At 40.4% G+C, this 27,558-nt stretch overlaps 1 protein-coding gene across 1 annotated transcript in view; it reads right to left on the bottom strand.

Moving 5' to 3' along the window:
• Positions 1-27,558, bottom strand: part of dnah6 (dynein, axonemal, heavy chain 6) — a 351,317-nt gene that overhangs the window by 282,890 nt on the left and 40,869 nt on the right. Inside the window, exons 7-12 of the mRNA XM_059974878.1 lie at positions 26,991-27,114; positions 18,407-18,527; positions 18,143-18,317; positions 17,501-17,701; positions 16,530-16,730; positions 8,849-8,969 (exon numbers count right to left, since the gene is read on the bottom strand). Of these exons, the coding sequence (XP_059830861.1) occupies positions 8,849-8,969; positions 16,530-16,730; positions 17,501-17,701; positions 18,143-18,317; positions 18,407-18,527; positions 26,991-27,114 (943 nt within the window). The remainder of the gene's footprint in view (positions 1-8,848; positions 8,970-16,529; positions 16,731-17,500; positions 17,702-18,142; positions 18,318-18,406; positions 18,528-26,990; positions 27,115-27,558) is intronic.

The raw sequence follows: 27,558 nt of genomic DNA on the forward strand, positions 1-27,558 counted from the left end.
ACATAGCCAACCACTCTGATCTTCAAAAGGACCAATTTTATCCCTTACTATCCTTTTGCTCTTAATATACCTGTAGAAACTCTTTGGATTATCCTTCACCTTGACTGCCAAAGCTACCTCATGTCTTCTTTTAGCCCTCCTGATTTCTTTCTTAAGTATTTTTTTGCTCTTTTTATACTCCTCAAGCACCTTATTTGCTTCCTGTTTCTTTTACATGTCATACATCTCTCTCTTCTTTATCAGAGTTACAATATCCTTAGAGAACCAAGCTTTCTTATTCACTTTGCCTTTAATCCTGACAGGAACATAGAAACTCTGCAATCTCAAAATTTCTCCTTCAAAGGCCTCCCGCTTACCAACAACATCCTTGCCAGAGAGCAACCTGTCCCAATCCACGCTTTTTAGATCCTTTCTCATTTCTTCAAATGTGTCCTTTTCCCAGTTTAGAACCTCAGCCCGAGGACCAGATCTATCTTTATCCATGATCAAGTTGAAATTAATGACATTACAATCCCAAAGTGTTCCCCTGCACACCCTTCTGTCACCTGCCCTAACTCATTTCCTAATAAGAGATCTAATATTGCATCCTCTCTAGTTGGTACATCTATATATTGATTTAGAACACTTTCTTGAACACATTTTACAAACTCTAACCCATTTAGACCTTTAACAGTATGGGAGTCCCAATCAATACGTGGAAAATTAAAATCCTCTACTATCACAACTTTCTGTCTCCTGCAGTTATCTGCTATCCATCTGCAGATTTGCTCCTCCAATTCTCACTGACTATTGGGTGGTCTATAATACAACCCCATTAATTCATACCTCTCCTGTTTCTCAGCTCCACCCATATGGCCTCAGTAGACAAGCCCTCTAATCTGTCCTGCCTGAGCACTGCAGTAACATTTTCCCTGACAAGCAACGTCACCCCCCCACCCTTCCTCCCTCTGCCCCTATCAAGTCTGAAACATCAGAACCCTGAAACATTAAGCTGCCAATCCTGTAGCCAAGTTTCACTAATGGCTACAATGTCATAATTCTACGTGTCAATCCACACCCTCAGCTCGTCAGCCTTCCCCACAATACTCCTCGCATTGAAATATACACACCTCAGAAGATTATTATCACCACACACAACCCTTCTATTTGTGACTGCATGAAACTTTAACATCATTTATTTTCACCCCTGCTCCACTATCTACTCTGGCATTCTGGTTCCCATCCCCCTACAAATCTAGCTTAACCTCCGCCCCCACCCCCCCCCCCCCAATAGCACTAACAAACCTCCCTGCAAGGATATTGGTCCCCCTGTAGTTCAGGTGTAACCCGTCTCTCTTGTACAGGTCCCACCTGCCCGAGAAGAGATCCCATTGATCCTGAAATCTGTAACACTGCCTTTGTAATTTTCAAAGACTGCAGTGGCACAACTAGAAGAGCTGCTACTTCATAGCTACAGCAAAGTATATTCACAGACTTCTAGTGCTGTCAGTATTGAGTTTGCTTGTTCTCCCTGTGATCACTCATTTTAATTTGGTCGCTACAGTTTCCTCATATATGCCTACAACAAGGAGAAGGTGCTTGGGAAGCTGAAATGTCTGAAGTCACCAGGACCAGATGGACTACACCCCAGGATTCTGAAAGAGATAGCTGAAGAGATTGTGGGTCAATAAATGAAGAGTGGGTCACTAGTGAAGAGTCAGTAAATTCTTGAATGGTTCTGGAAGACTGGAAAATTGTAAATGTTACTCCACTCCTTAAGAAGGAAGGGAGCAAAGAAAGGAAATTATAGACCAGTTTGCCTGACTTCAGTGGTTGGGAAGATGTTGGAGTCTGTTATTAAGGATGAGGTTTTGGTGTACTTGGAGGCACATGATGTTCAATTTTCAGAAGGCCTTTGACAAGGTGCCACACATGGGTCTGTTTAACAAGACGGTAATACAGCAAAGATACCAGAATGGATTAAAGAGGGCCTTTTCTGGTTGTCCACCACTGACTAGTGATGTTACACAGGGGTGTTGTTAGGACCACATCATGTTATATGTCAATGATTTGGATGACAGAATCAATGGCTTTGTGGCCAAGTCTGCAGACGATACGAAGGTAGGTGGAGGGACAGGGAGTGTTGATGCAGCAGAGGGTCTACAAAAGGATAAGACACATTTAAAAATGGGCAAAGAAATGGCAGATGGAATATAATGTAGGAAAGTTTATGGTCACGCAATTTGGTGGAAGGAGTAAAGACATGGTCTATTTTTTAAACAGGGAGAAAATTCAAAAATCAGAGGGGGAAATGGACCTGGAGGACTACTGGACCACTCTTAGTTTGACTTATACCCTTTGACTTGTTAGGCATGGATGACCCGACCAAGAGACAAAACATAAAGCCCTGACCCCAGCCAGCATAGCTCTCCAGATGACTGAGGCATGCAAGCTCCTGCATGGCCAACTGTATCACATCTACTCTCTGTAGTCAGTCAAGATCTTCTTTTACCTTTGGGCCCACTGCACATAGTACTGGACAAACGTTGTAAAATTTTGGTTGGTTGAAAACCTGTTGATGCTTTTGTAATAGAGAATTCATTGCAGGGTTCCTTCCTATGCAGGACATCACCGATGGCATCTTTTTAATCAAATTCTGCCCAGCAAGTTAAGTTATTGCTCTCCCCCGACTATATGCATGGGCAAGTGAAACAGGTCCCCCTGGTGAGCCAATTTTGCTGTCAAGACTCCATGTATATCCACACTATCTTCAGCTTTGCTGAGGAACATCAAGTTCTGTAGTTGCAACTTTGGAATCTGGCGCAAGGATAAATCACTTATCAAAATGAGGGCTGACCCTACATCTAGTTCAAATCTCATGGAAAAATTCTCCACTGTAACTGTAACCAAGTAAGGAGACGGGTTTTGCTGGCCCATGTTATGGATTTGGAAAATAGTGTCCACTTCTTCACTCCCGCCAGTTGATGGTTGAATTCTGCCATTTTCTCACGACGTGTTGCTTAGTGAAGCATGCCTTCACAGGATGTCCTAACTTCTGACAGAACAGTTAGACTGTCTTTTAATACTTGCAATTGGATTATTGGGCATGACTTTCCCTACAGCGATGGCATCATTATGGAGACTTAATTGATCTCTGTGGAGACTGAAGGCTGTGGGTCAGTATCCACTGTCCAACATTGATATATGGACTTCTGGAAGGGTAAGATGAGGGAACACAAACCAATCTTCATCAAGGGATCAGAAGTGGAGAGAGTGAGTAATTTCAAGCTGCTGGGTGTCAAGCTCTGTGAGGATATAACCTGGTCCCAACATATTGATGCAGCGATAAAGAAGGCAAGACGGCAACTATATTTCATTAGAAGTTTGAGGAGATTTGGTTTGTCACCAAAAACACCCAAAAACGTCTACAGATGTACCGTGGAGAGTCTTCTGACAGGCTGCATCATTGTCTGGTATGGTGGGGGGAGGTGCTACTGCACATGATCAAAGTAAACTGCAGAAAGGTGTAAAATTAGTCAACTCCATCACAGGTACTCTGTAGCATCTACGACATCTTCAAGGAGCAGTGCCTCAGGAAGGCAGCGTCCATCATTAAGGACCCCATCACCCAAAACGTGCCCTACTCTCATTGTTACCGTCAGGAAAAAGGTACTGAAGCCTTAAGGCATACACACAGTGATTCAGGAACAGCTTCTTCCCCTCTGCCATCCAATTTCTAAATAGACACTGAACCCACGAATACAGCCTAATATTTTTAATATTATTTCTGCTTTTGTGCTATTTTTAATGTAACTATATAATATATATAAAACTACTTACTGTAATTGATGTACTTATTTATTTTTCTATAATATCATGTTAGCAAAACTAAGTTAGCAAATATCATGACCTAAGCTGGTGATAATAAAGCTGATTCTGATCCTGATGTTCAGGAAGGGGATCTTGCACCAGTACAGTCTGAATCAGTGGTAATGGGAGTGGCTGAATTTGTGGATCATGCTTTGTCCTAGGACAAATAGTACTTTTCGGACAGGAAGCTCTCCTGGTTTTTCCAATATTGAATTCCAAAGATCAAAGCTTGGACAAGCGGTGCTTCTTCACAGGGGAATTTTATTTTGCTCAGGGGAATTTCTTTGTACATGTATTCCTGTGCTGCTAACAAAGCAAAATCAAATCAGGTTTAATTATCATTCAACCATACATGGATACAGCCAAACGAAACAGCATTCTTCTGGGGTCAAGGTGCAAAACATACACAGCATATTCAAAATAGCAAGCAAAAAAAAAACATAGTCCAAGATCCTGACCGACATGTCCTGCAAATTGATGGTACAACTCCCAGCAATCCAACATGTCATTCCACTAATCGGACACTGGAGAAAAGCACTGATGGGAGAGACTAGGGTTAATCTATGTTTTTGATGAAATCATCTACGTTTTTGTCAAGGGTTTTGTCATAGTTGTGAGAACCTGAAGAATGCTGTAAAGATATTGTCCTGAAACCTCCAAACATTGACCAAAGCCTCAAATGTGTCTGTCAGTTCAGTTTCATTCTGTGTACAGAGCATTGGAGTATCTTCTGCCCAAATGTGCTGCAACTTGAGTTTTACTGCTTCCTCCAGCTTTGCTGCTGGTGCTAAAAGTAATAGAATTTGATTAATTCCAGGAAGGTTTTATTCTATTGCAACAACAGCACACACAAAATGCTGGTAGAATACAACAGGCTAGGCAGCATCTATAGGGAGAAGCGCTGTCGACGTTTCGGGCCGAGACCCTTCATCAGGACTAACCGAGGGGAAAGATAGTAAGAGTTTTGAAAGTAGTGGGGAGAGGGGGAAATGCGAAATGATAGGAGATGACCAGAGGGGGTGGGATGAAGCTAAGAGCTGGAAAGGTGATTGGCAAAAGTGATACAGAGCTGGAGAAGGGAAAGGATCATGGGACAGGAGGCCTCAGGAGAAAGAAAGGAGCAGGGGGGGAGCACCAGAGGGAGATGGAGAACAGGCAAACAACTAAATATGTCAGGGATGGGGTAAGAAGGGGAGGAGAGGCATTAACAGAAGTTAGAGAAGTCAATGTTCATGCCATCAGGTTGGAGGCTACCCAGCCGGTATATAAGGTGGTATTCCTCCAGCCTGAGTTTGGATTCATTTTGACAATAGAGGAGGCCATGGATAGACATATCAGAATGGGAATGGGACATGGAATTAAAATGTGTGGCCACTGGGAGATCCTGCTTTTTCTGGTGGACCGAGCATAGGTGTTCCGCGAAATGGTCTCCCAGTCTGCGTCGGGTCTCACCAATATATAAAAGGCCACACTGGGAGCACCGGATGCAGTATACCACACCAGCCGACTCACAGGTGAAGTGTCGCCTCACCTGGAAGGACTGTCTGGGGCCCTGAATGGTGGTGAGGGAGGAAGTGTAAGGGCAGGTGTAGCACTTGTTCCGTTTACAAGGATAAGTGCCAGGAGGGAGATCGGTGGGAAGGGATGGGGGGGACAAGTGGATAAGGGAGTCGCGTAGGGAGCGATCCCTGCGAAAAGCAGAAGGGGGGGGAGGGAACCCTATGTTTTGATCCAAAATGAAATGTATGCATGAAACAGTAACTACAATGAAGTAGCATAATCAAATGTTTCTACTGGGTCATGTTAGCACAGCATACAATGGGCAACTTATAGACATATGCACTCAGAAGTGAAAGCCAGTGCCCAAAAGAGAATACCTCCCACAGGTTGGAGGCCCAATCAATTCACCATGCAATTGTTTGGTTGCATGTGCACTCGCCACAATTTTGCCAATGATCTGAAATGGTACAATATGGATTTCTAGATGGTGTTCAACAAGATTCTATAAGATAACATTTCATAAAAAGGCAAGTAGATAAAACCAGAATGAGCCCATTGACTTATATAGAAAATTGGTTGTGAAATTAAAAGCAATGGATAATGAATATGCTTGAAAATTTCAAGATTGGCACTCTAGTATTTCTGGAGCCATTAATTTTTACTACACTTACATATGACCAGGATGTAAAGATATTTGGCCATTGATCCAAGTTTGCTGATGGCTCTAAATTAGCTGGAATTGTTCATTGTGTTGATGGGAGCAGAAAGTTGAAGAAGTATAAAGATAGCACAAGTGAATAGAGAAACTTAAGCTGATGAAATTCAACATAATGGAATATGAAACAATGCATTTTGAATTTAGTAAGATGGATGGATCATATTCAAAGTTCCAGAAGCAAAAGGAGACATTTTAAAAACCTGGTAATATCTAAAGGCTCGTGCACAAGAACAAAATTGGGGCTTATTGACTGATGGGCTTATCACTCAAACAAACAGAAACACCTTAACACTTCTATTGTGCTTTGGGTAGATCCTTTCCAGAAGGATACTGCATCTAAGGAACAATATATTGGCTTTGGAACATAAGAGCAAGGTTCCGTAAATATTCCTTCTGGCATTCAACTGAAAATTTCAAGGCTGAAATATTTTTCATCAACTTCAGCTAGTAGCACTGAGTAAATCATTCAATTCATCCTTCTCCTATGATCACCAGAATTACTGGAGTTGGTAGTTAGCCAAGTCAATTCTTCCTATGTGCTATCAAGAAAAGGCTGAATGCATTATATACAGCATAAGCTACAGTCCCTGACAATACCCAGTGATAGTGTTGAAGATCTATGTATGATCCAAAACAAATTGCAATTCTATTCATGCTGTCTGGTGTAATCACATCATCAAAGATTGCCCAGTTATGACATGATCAAAATGTTGATGACGGAGCATTCAATAATGGCAAAACAATTGAATGTTCTGGTAGGATGATTATACTCTCTTGGTGGAAATGGTTGGAAACAAGCATTTTAGTGGTGTGATTGTTACCTCCCAATTATCAACCCATTACTGTATATTGTCCAGGAACCTCTGCAACAAAGTTCTAATTTTAAACTTTTAACAAAACAATTCTCTTCCTTTGAGCCATGTATGAATTCATTTAGTGGAAACATTTCTACATGATCACCGTTGACTTTAGTTTCACAAGGACTCCTTGGTGCCACACTCAGCAAAGTCTGCTACACTCATTGAGATAGCATAGAAACATAGTCTTCCATACCCTTCACAACTATGTACCTATCTAAATTTCTCTTAAAGGTTGAAATCAAACACATATCCACTACTTCCCTGGCAGCTCATTCCACACTCTCACCACCCTTTGAGTGAAGAAGTTTCCCCTCAGGTTCCCCTTAAACACTTCACCTTTCACCCTTAACCCAGGACTTCTAGTTCTAGTCTCAGCCAACTTAAGTGAAAAAAACCTGCTTGCATTTACCCTTTTTATACCCTTCATAATTTTGCAAACCTCTATCAAATTTCCCCTCATTCTCCTATGCTCTAGGCAATAAAGCCCTAACCTATTCAACTTTTCCCTATAATTAAGATCCCCAAGTGCTGGCAATATCCTTGTATATTTTCTCTGCACTCTTTCAATCCTATGATATCCTCCCTGTAGGCAGGTGACCAGAACTGCACGCAATATTCCAAATTAGGCCTCACCAATGTACTAAACAATTTCAAAATAACATCACAACTCCTGTACTTAATGCCTTGATTTGTGAAAGCCAATCAATGGATCTGGGATTGAGAGGGTGAACAGCTTTAAGTTCCTCAGTATACACATCACTGAGGATCTCACGTGGTCTGTTCATACCGGCTGTGTGGTGAGAAAAGCACAACAGTGCCTCTTTCACCTCAGGCAGTTGAAGAAGTTTGGCATGGGCCCCCAAATCCTACAAGGACACAACTGAGAGCATCCTGACTGGCTGCATCACTGCCTAGTATGGGAACTGTACTTCCCTCAATCGCAGGACTCTGCAGAGTGGTGTAGATGGCCCAAAGCATCTGTAGATGTGAACTTCACACTATTCAAGACATTTTAGAAACATAGAAAACCTACAGCACAAACAGATACAGGTTCAGAGACAAGTGCGTAAAAAGGGCCTGAAGGATCATTAGGGACCTGAGTCACCCCAACCGCAATCTGATCCAGCTGCCAACATCCAGGAAATGGAACCACAGAATAAAAGTCAGCACCAACAGGATCTGGGACAGCTCCTTCCACCAGGCCATCAGACTGACTAATTCACGTTGATGCAATTGTATTTCTATGCAATTATGACTGTCCTGTTGCACATACTATTTATTACAAATTACTATAAATTGCACATCGCGCATTCAGAGATATAGTGTTAAGATTTTTACTCCTCATGTATGTATGTGAAGAATGTAAGAAATAAAAGTCAATTCAATTTAGTTCAATTCAATACACCAAAACCTCTCATTAAAACCTTATCTACCTGTGATTTCACTTTCAAGTAATTATGGATCTGTATTCCCAGCTCCATCTGTTCTACCACACTCCTACCATGCTCACCATGAAAGTCCTACCCTGGTTTGTTCTCTCAAAGTATAACATCTCACATCTGTCTGCATTAAATTTCATCTGCCATTCTTCACCCCATTTTTCCAGCTGGTCCAGATCACACTGCAATCTTTGATAGACATCCTCACTATCCAATATACCCCCAAGTGATTAAGGAATACTAAGGAAAAAAGCAGCCACACACTTGACAGTTTGTTTAACAGCCCTGTGCAAAATCTACAGAAATTCTCAATCCTTCCTCAAGTAGTTACCCAAATTCTATGTGTTTTTTTCGAGAAGCAGGTACAATTAAAACATCTCTGAAAGCCCCTAGGCTTCACATCATTCCAGTACAATTTCAAATTTAAAAGACCAAATTAGTTTTATATCAGAGTTAGCCAAAAAGGGCACAGACAAACATACCATGATCCTCCTCCTTGATAGCTTTCAAATCGAGACTTTCATTTTCTTGATAGCATAACCGAAATGTTTCAAACATTTCTGCAAATGTAAATGCTGCACGATATCCCTCCTCAATACACTCCTGAAAAAGAAAATCATAAATAAATATTTATGAAGTCATAACAAAATGGAAGGATATTAAGAATATAAGTTTCTATTAAAAAGTTCACACTATTTGGCTTTCTTTACTTGCATTGCAAACATTTTTTCTGTTGTTTTAATAATATGTAATTGCAAATATTATAGTGTTGGTCTAAACCAGCATTGGGACATCTAAAATGTAGCTGTTGAATTGCACACTCCTTTCTCACCTATTATAGTGGAGAATGATTTTCTTGTGCAATAAGTTAGTAAGATCCTTAAATTTTTTAATGGCATTTATGTGACTCTGCAAATTTATCCTTAAGTTGAAGTAGAGAAGCAATGTGGCTTCTTTGCCAAACAAAGCTCCAAACTAATGATGTAAAAGAGCCAGGACCAGAAGGAAGGCAGCAAGATGACTATTAGGTATTGTTTAAATTTCCTCAAATATGTTTCCCTGGGTCTTCTACACTATCCATAACGCATCAGTCTTTGTGTCATCTAACTTACTAACTTACCAACCAACCTACCATCCACATTTTTATCCAAGTCAATTATATCATAAACAACAGTGATCCCAGTGAAGTCACGGACCTCCAGTTAGAATAACTTCCACTGACCTGTAACCTGTGTCTATGAGCAAACCGTTCCCAAATTCAAGCAGCCAACTCACTGTGGATCCCATACATCTCAGTCTTCTAAATAGTGAGTTACTGCCTGTTATGCCACTGGCATTTAGGGCATTAATGAAGATCCTCCACCTGTGTCCGCCCTTGCCCATTTTCTCCATTGTGCCTCAGGTATAGGTAATTTTTGCCTCTGCAGTGAGATGCCTTATTCTCTTTGGTCTCCTGCGTTTCCTCTGCCCTTCAAGGGCCCAGTGAAGTGCTGTGCTGATGATCGAATTGGCCTCTCTTCTCATCACATGCCCAATTCATCTCCAACATTTTCTCATGATGATTATGGCCATGTCCTCTTGATGACATTTAAATAGGCCATGGTTGGAGATCTTTCTTGGCCAGAAAACATGAAGGATCTTCCAGAGGCTCATGGTATGGAATGACAATAACTTGGCAAGGTAGTTCTCTGTCATGCACCAGCATTCTGACCCATACTAGAGTGTGGACAGAACACAGCTCTGGAACAGCTTCATCTTGGTGTTGACGCTGTACATTGTTGGTCCCCATATGTTGCTCATCGATCCGAAGATGTCTCTAGCCTTGCTGTGTCTGCACTGAATGCAATCCTTGACCCCACCATCCTGCCAAATGATGCTGTCCAGGTAGGTGAATATGCCGGAACTGGGTAAGCCGACACCATATGCATGGACAGGAGGAAGCGACTCTAAGTTGATGCTCATAGTCTCAGTCCTTTTCTGGCTGACTCTGAGTCCAACCTATCCATCAAAGATATACAGGCAATAAGTGTTCTCTTGCATGTGCTGATTTGAAAGTGATTGTAATAAGAGGTCATCCACAGAGCCAAGGTCCTCTAAAGTAGAGGACCTCTTAAAGTAGAGATAAGTCCACTTAATGCCTCTCTTCTCATATTTTATTTGCCTCATAACCCAGTCAATCACCAGGTTAAACAATATCACTGACATCACACAGCCTTGCCTCCAAGTGGACCACAACCTTGTTGTAGGGTTTGGAGGTTTGTGCACTTCAATGACCCAGAGAGCTATGTTGGCTGGTGTCAGGGTCTTATGCTTTGACTTTAGTAGGGTCACCCATGCTAGACAGGTCAAAGGGTAGAAGTCAGTCTAAGAGTGGTCCACTGGTCCTCCAGGTTCAGGAGTTCAGCTCAGACCTAACAATCTTGACTGGTCAAAAAGAAGTTACAAAAACAGCAGTGAATAATCCTTTACCTGTATGAGACTCTACCCAGGAATTGCGTGACTGAAGCAGTGAAAATCGAGAGGAAGCTACTCACACAATGAAGGAAGCCCTGACACCATGAAGACCAAGACCAAAATTGGCTTTTGGAATATATAAACCAGGTACAACACTGGCAAGCTAGCACAAATAACTTCAGAAATACATCATTACAAAAACTGTACATATGCTGGTCGTCAGTGAAAGCAGATGTACAGGGGCAGGTAGACTAAAGGCAACAACTCAATCATATCTATCAAAAGTAGGCTGACGAGGGTCAGGTTGAAAGGGAAGCAAGTGAGTATGACTCTGATCCAGTGCTATGCTCCAACTAACAATAGTGACATTGAAGAAAAGGATGTTTTCTACACACAGCTGCAATTGGAAGTAGAGTTAACACCATGCCATGACATAATCATCATCATGGGAGATCTAAATGCCAGAGTAGGAAATAACAATTCACACTTCACAAGAGTCATGGGCACACATGAATGTGGAATGATGAATAACTGTTATTCATGACTGGTGGAATTCTATGCCATAAACGACCTGGTCATAGGAGGAACCCACTTTCCACATTGTGAAATCCACAAACTGCCATGGTGCTCACCAAATGGAAGCAACAAGAATCATATTGACCATTTAATGATTGATGGTATGTGGAGCTGATCATTGCAGGATGTAAAGAAGAGAGGAGCCCATACAGGAAGTGATCACTACCTTGTTATAGGAGTGATGAAACTCACACTGAAAAGCACTGGAACCAGAAAACATGAACAAAGACGTTTTAATGTTGAAAATCTCAAGGACACCAGTGTGAGACCTGACTTCACCATTCAGCTAAAGAACAGATTCCAGACCTTACCAGACCTTGATGAGGATGCGACAGTAGAAAGGAAAGATACAATGTGGAAATGGATTGCCTTAGCCTTCAAGGAAAACAACAAGGCTTGTTTGGGATACAGAGGTGAAAAGAAAATCAAAGAATGGATACAGGAGGAAATATGGACACCCTTTAAAGAAAAACAGAAAATTAAGAAGTGTTAGAAATAAAATCAACATGAATTCAGGTGAAACTTCAACTAGCATATACTGAAGCTTGTAAGAAACGATAAAAGAGTCTACATGGAAGTCTTTGACGAGGAGGCTGAACCAGCAGCTAATCAAGGAGATCATGGAAATAGATAGAGGATTTCAAAATTGGTATGCAGGAAATTGCAGTGGTCCGGTCAGAGATAAGAAGAGTCTGCTTTTGGCAACTGAGAAAGAACAAGAAGCATGGTGTACAAAGTATTTTAGAGAATTACAGAGAAGGCCATCACCGAATGAAGAACCTGACATACAAGAGGCAGCAGAGGACCTCAACATCAACACAGATCCACCCAAGAAAGAGGAGATTGTTGCTGCAATTAAATCATTAAAGAACAGCAAAGCTCAAGTACAGGACAATTTGAACATTGAACTATTCAAAGTTGAACCAAAACATGCAGCAGCCATCCAGCAACCACTGTTTACAATAATCTGGGAATGGGGCAAGTACTCAAGAACAGGATAAAGGGAGTTACTGTTAGGATCCCCAAGAAAGGAGTGCTAAGTGATTGCAATAACTGGCAGGGCATCACACTTTTGTCAATAAGATTCTTGTCAAAGTCATTGTCCAACAGAGTATAGATGATGTCGATGTGTGCTTGAGCAAGCTAGCTTCGGGAGCTGCAGAGGCTGCCGACTAGATCTTCACACTGCGTAACAGCATAGAAGAATGCACAGAGTGTCAGAGACAACGGTATGTGAATCTCTTGGACTTTGAAAAGGTCCTTGATAGCATACACAGGGAGAGCCTCTGGCAAATTCTGAGATCATATGAAATCTCTTCCAAAATTCTCCAGCCTTTCTGGAGTTTTATCCTAATTTCACTTGCACAACTAGGGACTGCAACTTGAGCTTTGACATCAAAGGCAAGACAGGCAAGACTGTGTAATACCTTCTGAATTGCAAACATATTGACATTGCCAAACATTTTAATAAAATCCATGGAGATAACATTCATAGCTCTAATGTCATCAATCACTTTCATCATCTCCTTAAAAAGTTCGGTCAAGACTTTGCCCACACATAACTATGCTGACTGCCCCTAGTTTAACCATGGTTTTCCAAATGCTCATAAATATATCTCTAAGAATCTCCTCCAGTAGCTTTGCTACCATTGATGGGGAACTCACTCATCTATAGTTAACAGCATTATCCCTATTTCCCTTCTTAAATAACAGATAGAAGCTAGCTACCCACCACTCCCCTCGAACTCCCCGTTACTTGAATTAATACACAGATCTTGGACAAGGCCCCAGCAATCTCATCTCTTACGTCTCTCAATAACGTGAGGTATAACCCTTCAGGCCCTAAGGACTTATCCACCTTGATGATCTTCAATAGACTCAACACTATCTCTTCCTTATTCTTAAAATGCCCTAGCATTTTTGGGTGCTATGCTCTGATCTCACCTCCAGTTCGTTACTCTTGGTAAGTTCTGACATAATGTACTCATTTAGGACTTCATCCACATCCTCTTTTTCTAAGCACATATTTCCTTCTTAATCCTTAGTTATCCTCTTCTCAATGTTGCTGTAGAATGTCTTGAGATTCTCTTTAATCCAAGTATTGGCCATCCCTTTCTCTCTTGATTCCCTTTTGAGCTCTTTACTAGCTCTTATATAATCCTGGAAGGTCCTGTGTGATTTCAGCTTCCTCATCCTTATACGTCTTCTTTTTACGTCTGGACTAAATTCACAAACTCTCTCATAGTCCGAGGATCCCTTACCTTACCATCCTTGTCCTTCTTTCTTAGTACAACATAACTGTCCTGTATGCTGTGTAGTTAATTACTGCGTAGCAACCATGGTTTCAAAATTTAAAAATACTGTAATAGTTATGTTTAGTAACAAAAATTATGTGGAATAATTTCTTCAGTATTTTTTATTCATTTTATTTTTGAACTATTCATGAAAAAGCCAAATAAGTATTTTTTAAACTTTGATTGCATTATATTAGCAAGAAAACTTGCAATTAATATTATTACACAAATATCAAAGTACAAACATTGTATAATTATATAGCAGTTTAATTATAATAAATAATTCAGAGAACTGTACAGAATAAATATCTCTTTAAACAAAGACTACAATGTTGTTTGACCATAGTTGTCATTGGTATTATAAAGTTAACTGGTATTTCTACTCCAGATCATAAAAATGCATTTGATTAGATTATGTTTTAATTTCATAGCACATCACTGGAAAGTCTACTACTAGCAGGAGAAAACCCACCATTACCCTAGCCATTATGTGCATTGATAAAGTTCTACTGGCACTCGATCACACCATCCATGTACTGATCCCCCATCCTGTTTTAGAATTAATATATAACCATGTAACAATTACAGCATGGAAACAGGCCATCTTGGCCCTTCTAGTCCATGCTGGACACTTACTCTCACCTAGTCCCACCGACCTGCACTCAGCCCATAACACTCCATTCCTTTCCTGTCCATATTAATGTACATGACAAACAACATTGGACCCAGTACAGATACCTGAGGCACACAACTAGTCACCGGCCTCCAACCTGACAAACAGTATCCACCACTACTCTCTGGCATCTCCCATCCAGCCACTGTTGAATCCATTTTACTCCTTCAATATTAATACCTAACAATTGAACCTTCCTAACTAACCTTAAAGGCATCATTGATTAAAATTACCCAAATTTTGTCAGTGATGTAGTGATAGGTTTTACCATTAATCTCTCCAGCTTTCCATCCTAATATAACACATTTTTCTCCATTCTGTCTCCCACCCTTCCTCTGAAAATTAAAACTTTTTTAAAATCTTTAACTGTTTTCTGTTCTGATGAAAAGTCATCAACCTGCAATGTTAACTCTGTTTCCACCTTCTTAGTTGCTACATGATCTGCTGAGTATTTCCAGCATTTTCTCTTTTATTTCAGGTTACTGGCACCTGCAATGTTTACATATAGATTATTGTAAATGTCTTTGGTCATCTTTATGCCATATTTAGTGGTCCAACTGCCTCAAGTATTCATATGCAATTGACAGTCAGTTTCAATACCTGTGTTGCAGTTGGCAGTTCTAGACATCCTAGATTGTTAACCACCATTATGGTTTCACACAAGCCTTTGGGCTGTTATGCATTGTGGTTTAATCCATAATCTCCAGCCCAATGACTGAATGAACAAACACATTTGTTGTCAAAAGCGTATTTCCACAGTTTCCCCTTTGTCTTCCCTGGGTCACACCTTCAGAATGCCTGTATCAGCTTGTGTTTTAAAGCTGACTGACAACCACCTGCGAAACTCCCTACCTAATCCAATCAAAACACCTGATATTACTGACCTCTCAATTATTTCAAACCTGATTATCATTAGTGCAACCCTTGACCATTGACTTCATTCACTGACTATTGACCAGCCACTATAGACTAATGATGAAAATCCTGTCAGAACTAAACCTTCAGATTCTTTGCTCAAGCTCCTAATTGAATAGTAGTCTGGCCTATCAAATAATCTCGAATGATTTTCAAGTCAAGAGCTGCTATCCACCTTGAGTTCCTCTTAGTCAACTGATCTATTCTCTAAACCACGTATTTAATACAGTTTCAACTCCAGAAAAGCAAGATTTCTTTTGAGCTCCTTAATGGCAAAGTAAGCCCTTTAACAATGTGAGACATTTTCATAAACACAAATTTCCTTCTGTCTATTGAATTTCCCCATAGCAGGCTTTTTGCTGTCTTTTTGGTCAATTGCAAGCCAAATGTTTGTTGCACCTTCAATGCCAACATATTTCTTTTGTTGGAATCTAAGGCTAAAGAACACTGGATTATATCATTCCCTCTTGGTTGATTTCCAGGAGGCAGGGCTAGTTTCTATTTATACTTCTAGGTGACAAGAAGTAAGATAACATTGATATTAACTTAATAGATAAATGCTAACAAAATATTAGGTTTATATTAAACCATCTGAAGGTGCAAATTTGATTACAAAAATGTCAAACAGCATGGCAAGTTAGGAAATATAACTTGCTAACATTATTTATTTTTCTGCAGAGGAGGGTAATCTATATGGAATGACCTGCCAGCGTAAGTGGTAGAGATGGGTATAATAATAATATTCAAAAGACATTTGGATAAGTTCATGGATAGGAAAGCTTAGAGGAATATGGGCCAAATGCAGATAAATAGGACTAGCCCTAGATGGCACTGTTGGGATGTGCTGAAAGGCTTGCTTGCAGGCTATATAATATATGACTCTAAATACTAGTCCCCATTACTCTTGATTATGGTCTTTACTAATAGAAGTATACCAACTGAGAAAGGCTATTCTAAATTATCTACCAAACGGGCTAAAACTGGTTAATAGTAAGTGCGTCAGTGACAATTCGAACTTGAAATTATCCTTCTTCCGCATGAGAATCTATCTGCTACACAACAACATTGTGAATACAATGCTCCTACAATGAATGGGATATTCAGGCTTTGTAATCAAAGTATTAAATCCTCAATAGGTTTGAAATTCAAGAATTAATAGATGTACTTTAAATCACAATTGCTACACTAAACTTGGAGATTTTAATGATTAACATATATTGATTAACAGTGAATGCATAAAATAGATCATACCATTATTTTCTGGATGGTTTCTATCATGTAATTGTCATCTTCAAGGATGTCTGCCAGGTTTGGTCCCTCACCACATGTTTTTTCTTCAACCTTTTTATTGATAATTGGACTGGTAAAGGCATTAAAGTATGAATCAGACACAAGATTGGTTATGGAGAGGACAACTGTCTGCATTTGTAGGACAATATCTGAAATCCCAACCTGACAAACAAAACACACGAATTAAGGTCAAATAAACATGATACGAGATGCATTTAATTTATTCCTATTTATATTTTAGAAAATTTCTGGAATATATTTATTTATTTTAATTTGATGGTGTTGTTCCTTTTTCCTTCGTGCAAAACTGATTTCTGATCTCATAAAATCTTTAACTTGAAGGGCAGAAAGATGCATTGTAGCATCACTGGTTAAATCTTTAGTTGGAAGGATGGCACAGTGGTTAGAATGATGCTTTACAACACCAGTGTAAGATCGGGGTTGAATTCCCACTGCTCTCTGTAAAGTGTTTGAATTTTCTCCCCTTCACGATGTGGGTTTTGTCCTAGTGCTCCATTTTACTCCCATCTTCCAAAGACATATGGACATATGGGTAAAGTTAGTAAGTTGTGGTAGGTGTGCCATGTTGGTGTAAGAAGCATGGCAACACTTGTTGGCTGCCCCTAACACATTCCAAGTGTGTTGGTCATGGACAAAAAATGGCACATTTCACTGCATGTTTCAATGTTTTGATGTACACGAGACAATTAAAGCTAATTGTATAAGCTAATCTTTAATCTTTAACAGTTTGAGATAAATACTGGCCACTGTAGCAAAGAACTATACATGTACTTCATAATGATGTGGGATAACAGCTCAAGACAACTGAAATGATAATTCATTATGAAGATAATACCATATTCCTCAGGTTCACAAGAAAGTAAACAAACTAATGTCATTACTTAGCTGGATGTTAAGTATTCTTGACAAACCTCAAATTCCCCCAAGGCAGGCCGAAGCAGCAAATCATTATAAAGTAAAATCATGTCTACAATAAACATTGGCGTTAAAGCAAGTTCTTCCTCTCGAAGAGCTTTCGCCTTGAGATCTTCCTCATCTAAATCTTCATCCTCATCATCTTCTCCAAGGACATTACTCATGTAAATACTAGATGCAGTAACCTGTGCAAGTGACTGAGAAAGGTATATTAATATTTTTAACATTAAAATACTGTGAACAAACTAACCCATTGTCCAAAGTTCCAAATAGTCAGCTGGCAATTACAGTGTATATATGTCTGAGCATTTTAATCTTGGCTGCAGCTTCCTTAATGGAGACACAAGAGACTGCAGACGCGAAGGTGTTGAGCAAAAAATACAATGCTAGAGGAACTCAGTGGGTTCTTTAGTTGAGTTTCTCCAGAATCCTGATTTTTACTTTAGCTTTATTTTAACACTTAAGTTTATACAGCAATGACAGCATGGGGAAACATGATAGCTACCCCGTGCAGCCCCCCCCCCCCAAACTGTTATGGATGTCACACAGTTTCATAAATGCCAAGAACATGAATATATTTTTGAAATATATTTCCACCATTCCTCAAGGAAAATGTGACAAATATCCTAAATATCTACCTTCTTTTCCAATTCATTTTCTCTGTCCTGCTCATTTGTGCTCCAAATTCTAATTAGTTCTTCCTCTGGAATATGCTTCAGCTTCTCTGCTAGTTGATTATATAAAATTGTAATGGACTTTACTGCAAGGAAATGCAATGTGTTGACTATGAGATAATCTGTAAGCCGGATGAAGCTAAAAAGGAATTAAATATATTAGGTAGTTGAGATTTATCTTGAACAGTTTGTGATGATTAAAATTAATTTTTATGTCTTCGCACTAACCAGGTTAATCTCCTGCAGTGAGATCTCTTGTTTGCTTGTCCTGTATAGTTTATTTTATCAGATGATTCCGTAAGAATCTCAAAGGCAATATTGGAATGCAAATTATCAGTCTCACCAATTTCTGTAAGTCAAAACAATATTTCTTATGTAATAAAAACAGTCATGTATTATAGTTATATAAACCAATAAATATTTGCCTCAAAAGTAGTTTATGGCTTCTTGTGTAAGTTTTCCCAAGAAGGCTAATTACACTATTAAGCAGGACCTGATGTCAGTAGATAAGGAGCATTGTTTGTAGTTAAGTCCAAATTTAATAACTGGGAAATATTTAATGGCTAACTGGTCAGGATTCAGGACCGAGATGTTCCTACAAGGAAGAAATACAAGGAAGGCAAGTTTTGGGGACCTTAGAGACCAGAAGTGTTGTCTAGTAGGCGCAGCTGTTGATCCCAGAGGATCATGAGTTTGCACCTCTGATGAACTGTGTCCTCTCCAGGGTGCAAGCCTGGGCAGAAAGAGTCGGAGAACCGGCTGTTGCTCATGCAGCAGGTTCCCCCCTCCACATCACTGTTGTAGTCCAAGGGAAGGGCAAGTGCCAATACAGGTTGGTACAGTGTCGATGTAGAGGTCACCAGAGAGAAGTTGTAAACATCATCAAACTGCCTTAGGGACCCTGGCTCCAGATTTCTTCCTTGAGGTTTACTTCTGAAGTCTTTTCTATGGGTGGATATGGCCACAAGACAGTGGAGGTTTAAAGTCAGAGTCTTCCTCCTCCTAGGAGGGCTGCCATCCAAGAATGATGAGCCTCACCTGCCTGAAGAAGTGTTGTAACTTTAGTCAAAAAGGAAAGAGATGCATATAAAATGCTTAGGAAGCTGAAATTGGGTAGGGCCTTCGAGGAATATAAATGTATGTATCGTACATACATTAAAAACAAGAAGATAATAAGGGGAAGGAAGAACCACTAAAGGACAAAGGATATAATTTACACCTGGAGCCAGAGGAAGTGGGAGAGCTACTAAATGAATAACTTGCATTGGTATTCACCAAGGAGAAGAACATGGTATAGCATGATCAGGGAGAGGCTTGCTGATATTCTAAGGTATGTTGATACCAATAAGAAAGAAGAAGGTGTTGGGGTTTTTGAAGAACTTTAGGTGAATAAGTTCCCTGGCTCTGCTGGGGTCTATCTAAGGTTATTGAGAGAAGCAAGACAGGATATTGCCAGGTTGTGGACAGAAATCTTAGTACCCTCTTTGATAAACGGGTAAGGATCCCAAGCACTGGGAACCAATCAATGCTGTTTTTCTGTTTAAAAAAGGCTAAAGTGACAAATCAGGAAATTATAGGCCAATGAGCCTTACATCAGCGGTAAGGAAGGAATTAGAAAAAATTCTTAGGGATAGGATCTACTTACATCGGGAAAAGTATAGGGACAGCGGGTAGTGTATGCGAATGTAGGACAAGGAAGGATTGGCAATGAGCAGTAGAAATCAATGTCTGTACAAGTGTTTTTGAATGTTTGCATGATTAAATCTTCATGTGTGAGTACATCTTTAAAATGTATCTACAGGTTAGCTTAAGTGGCAGTTACTTTTGTTGAGAGCTGGAAACTACTACCCCTTTGTAGTTCTGAATACTGCTTAGATGATTTGTTTGACATTGTAAACCAAGTTTTAGAGTCATAGAGATACGCAGCTTGGAAATAGGGCTTTTGGCCCAACTGGTCCATGCTGACCAAAATTCTCATCTAATCTATTTCCATTTGTCAGAGTTTGCTTTCACATGGACCTTTCACATCCATGTACCTGTCCTTTTAAATATTGTTAATGTATCTTCATTAACCATGTTCTCTGGTGGTTCATTCCATATAGACACCAACCTTGGTGTAGAAAGTCATTCCTCAGCTTTCTGCTGATTGCAAATGTCACTCCATTTTTTAAAAAGGGAAAAAGGCAAAAGAAAGGAAATATGGGGCAGTTAGCCTAACCTCAATGGTTGGGAAAATGTTGGAGTCTATTATTTTTTGAGGTACTTGGAGACTAGTGACAAAATAAGTCAAAGTCAGTGTGGTTTCTGTAAAGGGAAATCTTGCCTGACAGATCTGTTAGAGTTCTTCGAGGAAGTAACAAGCAAGGTGGACAAAGTAGAGGCAGTTGATATCATTTACTTGAATTTTCAGAAGGCGTTTGATAAGGTGCCACACATGAGGCATCTTAACAAGATAAAATACAATGGTGTTACAGAAAAGATATTTGGCATGTTAAAATAAAATTACAATTATAATTGCTCAATATTGTTTCAGCTCTCATTTCTCTCATTACATACACTGTTCTTTCTGTCGTCTGCCTTGCAAATCTATAATCACTAAAAGCCTCTCCAAGGAATAACTCAGCAAACAAATGACAAAATTTGCTTAGGATTTTTTCTAAATGATGTGTTTGCATCCTATTTGATACTATTTGAATCTCAGAGGCAGGGCTAGTCAGATAAGGACTGATAAAATAACTGCAGTTTATTCTAATACAAGAAGCTGATAGATAAGGCAGACTTGGGGTTTACGAATGGAATATTGTAGTCATAACTGAAGCATGGTTGACGAAAGGGTAGGACTAGCAGCTCAGGAGTCTGGGGTTAAACATCTTATAGGGATATACGTAAAAGAGGAGGTACATTGATTTGGGACAACAACATAGCAGTACTTGGGAGGGATATTGCAGGATCATCCAGTGAGGCTACATGGGGGGAACTTAGCAGTAAGAAGGAGGTAATCACTTTGCCAAGGTTATACTATGGGCTTCCCAGTAGCCCACAAGCATTCAAGGAACAAATTTGTAGGAGGTCACAGGTACCTGTAAGAATTACAGGCTTGATGGATGGGTCAGCATAGACAATTGGGCTGAATGACCTTTTATCAGGCTAAATAACTTTATGATAGAGAGGGCCATGACCAACATGTCAGAATGGGAATGGAAATTAGAATTAAAATGGTTGTCCACCAGAAAATCCTACATGTTGCAGATGGAAGTTAGAGAAATCAATGCTCATGCTGTTAGGTTGGAGGCTACCCAGACGGAATATGATTTGGACTATGGGATTAATGGATTTTTGGCTAAATTTGCTGATGATACAAAAATAAGTGGAGGAGCGGGTAGTGTTGAGGAAGAAAAGAGACTTAGATAGTTTAGGGGAATGGGCAAAGAAGTAGCAAATGAAATACAATCTTGGAAAGTGTATGGTCATGCTCTTTGGTGGAAGAAATAAATGGGCAGATTATTATTTAGATTGGGAGAGATTTCAAAATGCAGAGATGCAAAGGGACTTGGGAGTCGTTGTGCAGGGTACCCTAAAGGTTAAACTCCAGGTTGAGTCAGTTGTGAAGAAGGCGAATGCGATGTTGGCATTCATTTCCAGAGATATAGAATATAAGAGCAGGGATGTGATGTTGAGGCTCTATAAGGCACTTGTGAGACCACAGTTGGAGTATTATGTGCAGTTTTGAGTTCCTTATTTAAGAAAGGATATACTGATATCAGAGAGAGTTCAGAGAAGATTCACGAGAATGATTCCAGGAATGAAAGGGTACAGCATGAGGAACATCTAGCAGCTCTTTAGCTTTATTCCCTGGAGTTCAGGAGAATGAGGGAGGATCTCATAGAAACATTTCAAATGTTAAAAGGACTGAACAGATTAGATATGGCAAGAGAGCACGACTTCAGGATTGAAGGATGTCCATTTAGAACAGAGATGCGGAGGAATTACTTTAGCCAGAGAGTGTTAAATCTGTGAAATTTGTTGCCACAAGCAGGTGTGGAGGCCAAGTCATTGGATGCACTTAAGGCAGAGATAGATAGGTTCTTGATTAGCCAGGGCGTCAAAGAGTATGGGGAGAAGACAGCGGAGTGGGGATGACTGGAAGAATTGGATCAGCCCATGATTGAGTGGCAGAGCAGATTCGATTGGCCGAATGACCTACTTCAGCTACGAAATCCTATGGTCTTACGCTGTAACCTGAAGAGTGCCCACAGTGTGAGAGTAGAGGAGGCTGTTGATCAACATGATGGAATAGGAAAAGGAATCAGAATTGAAATGGTTGAAGATTGCTTGTTACAGGTGAACTGAAGTGCTCGACAAAGTGGTCCTCCAATCTCTATCAGGTCTCTCCCAGTGTTTCCTCGTCCAGAAGAACTGCTTGGGGCCCTGAATGAAGGTGAGGGAGAAGGTCAATGGGTATGTGCAGCACTTGTTCTGATTACGGGGATTAGTGCCAGGAGGGAGATTAGTGGAGAGGGATGATTGGATAAGGGAATCACATAGAATGCAATCATTGCAGAAAGCAGATAGTGGTGGGGAGGTAAAGATGTGTTTGGGGGTAGGATCTTGCTGAAGATGGTAGAAGTTGGACAGAACCATGTGCTGGATCCAGAGAGTTGTGAGGTGGTAGGTAATCATAGGAGGCAACAATTCACCTACAAATCTGATGGGGATGTTTTCTGTATTCAGTGCTCCCAATGCTGCCTCCTCTACATCGGTGAAACCTGACATTGTTTGGGAGACCACTTTGTTGAGCCCCTTTGCTCCATCTGCAACAAGGAATGGCTAACTTTTAAAATTCCAATCCTTATTTCCATTCCAACATGTCAGTCCATGTCAGTCCATGTCAGTCTACAGTCACAATGGGGCCACTCTCGGGCTGAAGGAGCAATAACTCACATTCCATCTGGGTAGCTGCTAACCTGATGACATGAACATGGATTTCTATAACTTCCAGTAATTTTTCCCCATTCTGGCTCCCCTCTTCTCTTCTCCTCACCTGCCTGTCACTTTTCCCTGGTGCCCTTCCTCCTTCCTTTCTCCCATGGTCCACTATCTTCTCATATCAGATTCCTTCTTCTTCAGCCCTTTACCTTATCCACCTATCACTTCACAGTTTCTCATTTTATCCCCTCTCCCTGCCCCACCATCTTATCTGACTTCTTCCCCCTTCCTTTCCTGTTGTGATGAAGTGTCTTGACCCAACATTGACTGTTTGTTCCCTTCTATAAATGCTGTCTAAACTGCTGATTCCCTCTTGCATTTTGTAAAGGGTATATTGATCTTAGAGTAGGTTAAAGGATCAGCACAATATCTTGGGCTGATGGCCTGTAATGTGCTGCATTTTTCTATGTTCTATATTCTATCATAGAACCTGGAAACAGACTATCGGACCAGCCATTTTGATTATGACGTTTCTGGATTAATCCCAAATTCCAGCACTTGGGTCATGGTTGAATATTCCAAGATGATTCAAGAGAATCTGTAGCCATTTCTTAAATGTTGATGGGAAATTTTAATTTCCCAAATATCGATTGGCATCTCCCGAGAGCAAGGGGTTTAGATGGAGTGGAGTTTGTTAGGTGTGTTCAGGAAGGTTTCTTGACACAATATGTAGATAAGCTTATAAGAGGAGAGGCTATACTTGATTTGGTATTGGGAAATGAACCTGGTCAGGTGTCAGATCTCTCGGGGGAGAGCATTTTGGAGATAGTGATCATAATCAATATTCTTTTCTCCTTTACAATAGCATTGGATAGAGATAGGAACAGACGTTAGAAAAGAGTTTAATTGGAGAAAGGGGAATTATGAGGCTATCAGGCAGAAAATTGGAGGCTTAAATTGGAAACAGATATTCTCAGGGAAAAGTGTGGAAGGAATGACAGTGGGAAAGTGTGTATGGAATGGAAGGAAATAGCAGAGCTACTTAATGAATACTTTACTTCAGTAGTCACTATGGAAAAGGATCTTGGTGATTGTAGTGATGACTTGCAGCAGACTGAAAAGCTTGAGCATGTAGATATTAAGAAAGAGGATGTGCTGGAGCTTTTGGAAAGTGTCAAGTTGGATAAGTCGCCAGGACCGGATGACATGTATCCCAGGCTACAGTGGGAGGGGAGAGGGAGGAGATTGCTGAGACTCTGGTGATGATCTTTGCATCATCAAAGGGGACGGGAGAGGTTCTGGAGGATTGGAGGGTTGCGGATGTTCCTTTATTCAAGAAAGGGAGTAGACATAGCCCTGGACATTATACACCAGTGAGTCTCACTTCAGTGGTTGGTAAGTTGATGGAGAAGATCCTGAGAGGCAGGATTTATGAACATTTGGAGATGTATAATATGATTAGGAATAGTCAGCCTGGCTGTATCAAGGGTAGGCCATGCCTTACGAGCCTAATTGAATTTTTTTGAGGATGTGACTAAACATATTGATGAAGGAAGAGCAGTAGATGTAGTGTACATGGATTTCAGCAAGGCATTTGATAAGGTACCCCATGCAAGGCTTAGTGAGAAAGTAAAGAAGGATGGGCTCCAAGGGGACATTGCTTTGTGGATCCAGAACTGGCTAGCCCACAGAAGGAAAAGAGTGGTTGTAGACAGGCCATATTCTGCATGGAGATCAGTCACTAGTGGGGTGCCTCAGGGATTTGTTCTGGGACCCTTACTCTTCGTGATTTTTATAAATGACCTGGATGAGGATGTGGAGGGTTGGGTTAGTAAGTTTTCTGATGACACAAAGGTTGGAGGTGCTGTGGATAGTGTGGAGGGCAGTCAGAGGTTACAGCGGGACATGGATAGGATGTAAAACTGGGCTGAGAAGTGGCAGATGGAGTTCAACCCAGATAAGTGTGAAGTGGTAGGTCAAATATGATGGCAAAATACAGTATTAATAGTAAGACTCTTGGCAGTGTGGAGGATCAGAGGAATCTTGGGGTCCAGGTCCACAGGATGCTCAAAGCAGCTGCACAGGTTGACTCTGTGGATAAGAAACCGTACGGTGTATTGGCCTTCACCCTTTGTGGAATTTAGGAGCTGAGAGAAAATGTTGCAGCTACATAGGACCCTGGTCAGACCCCACTTGGAGTACTGTGCTCAATTGTGGTTGCCTCACTACAGGAAGGATGTGAAAGCCACAGAAAGGGTGCAGAGTAGATTTACAAGGATATTGCCTGGATTGGGGAGCATGCCTTATGAAAATAGGTAAGTGAACTTGGCCTTTTCTCCTTGAAGTGATGGAGGATAAGAGATGACCTGATAGATGTGTATAAGATGAAGAGAGGCATTGATCGTGTGGATAGTTGGAGGCTTTTCCCAGGGCTGAAATAGTTGCAATAAGAGGACACAGGTTTAAGGTGCTGGGGAATAGATACAGGGGAGATGCCAGGGGTAATTTTTTTTTACTCAGAGAGTGTTGAGTGCATGGAATGGGCTGCTGGCAACGGAGGTGGAGGTGGATACAATACGGTCTTTTAAGAGACTTTTAGATAGGTACATGGAGCTTAGTAAAATAGAGGGCTATAGGTAAGCCTAGTAATTTCTAAGATAGGGACATGTTCGGCACAGCTTTGTAGGCCAAAGGGCTTGTATTGTGCTTTAGGTTTCTCTATGTTTCTAAGCTTTTAACTTTCACACTGCCTCAGAAAGTGTGTTCCAGTTCCTTACCACTCTCTGGGTAAGAATAAAGCCCCATCAGATCTCATATAATCTTTTATCAATTAACTTAAATCTGTGTCCTTTAGTTTTCTCTTCCTCTGATATGAAGTAAGTTTTCTTACAGTCTACCATATCTAATGACTATTATTTTATATACCTTGAGCACAAATCCTCTTAGCTTCCTCTGCTCCAGGGTAATTTGTCTTTGCCTCTCCAGTCTCTTCTCATAACTTAAATGCTCCAACCCACATAAAGTTCTGGCAAAACTCCTCTGAAACCTCTCCAATGAATTCAGATCGTTCATATTATGTGGTGACCCAGCAGAGGTCTGACTAATATTTTATGAAGATGTAGCATAATCCCCCTTCTCCTGTATTCAATGTTCCAACTGATGTAGTCCAGTATATTAAATGCCTGCTTAACCATGTTATCTACTTATGCTGTCACTTCAGGGATCTTTGAACTTATAAATTAAGGTCCCTCTGTTCCTCAATATTCCTTTGCACTTTACCATTTATACTGTATGTTCGTCAATTCACATTTCTCAGGATTAAACTCCATCTGCCACTTCTCAGCTAATTTCACCAGTGCTTTGATTTCATCTCGTAACCTACAACCACCTCCCATACTACCAGCAACACCATCATTTTTGACCTTACTGATAATGCCTACCTACATTCACATATATTAAAGACAGGAAGATACCCAGATTTTTGCAGAACATCACACGTCACTGACATCCAATCAGAAAATTTACCTTTTGCCATCACTCTGTGTCCTATTGTCAAGCCAATGTTGGATACTTTCTTCCTTGACCTGGATCCCTTGGGTCCTAACCTTTTGAATTGGTGTCTCATGGGAAACATTTCTGGAATACAGGGCATTATTGTCTAAACCCTGAAAGATTCCATGTAAGCCATATCTTCTGCACTGTTCTCTTCAAAACATTTTTTTAATATTAAGAGGTTCAGTGTCAGGCTGGCAAAGTGTGCAGTGGAGGTAAATGATTCACACTGAACTTACTTAGTGACAAATTAGGCACGAGCTTGCTTATATTAAATACATGTTTAGCTACACATATACATACACATATATGTACAATATACTCAGGTGAGTACCTGCACTCTGAATCTCAGACAAATAATCATCTGGTATATATCCAGCTTCTAATAGAGCCGCGCAGCAAGCAATCTTGACAGTCTGCTGTGCAATTTTCCTGAATTGAGCCAGCTTCTCGGAACCCTGCCAAATGAAAATAGCTGAGAAATCCAAATTCGTTGGCATGGATAATCAAATATAACATTCATACTATGTAGGTATGGCTCAAACCTTTCAACATCATGAGTGAAAAATGGTCCGTTTCTTGTATGACATACAAGTATTGTAACTGTTAGTAGAGATGCCTGGAATTAGGCTATGTATTAATTGCACAGGGTTTAATGAACAACTGCAGGTTTCCCAGCTCTAGCACTTTGGCATTCTGATATGTGATGAAGATAACTCTATCCACAGCTGGCTACTAATCATAGGTGAGACTGCAAGAGATCACAAGCTGAGGCTTGTATGTAGCAATGTATTCTCCACTGTGGAAAAGTTTGCCATTGGCTAAAGCTTCATAGGGCTCTTCCACAATATGACCAAGTACAATCAATTGACTGATTTTGACTGGCATCTTCCTTGTAGCTG

Source organism: Hypanus sabinus, chromosome 7 (genome assembly GCF_030144855.1).
Source record: "Hypanus sabinus isolate sHypSab1 chromosome 7, sHypSab1.hap1, whole genome shotgun sequence".
NCBI lineage: Eukaryota > Metazoa > Chordata > Chondrichthyes > Myliobatiformes > Dasyatidae > Hypanus > Hypanus sabinus.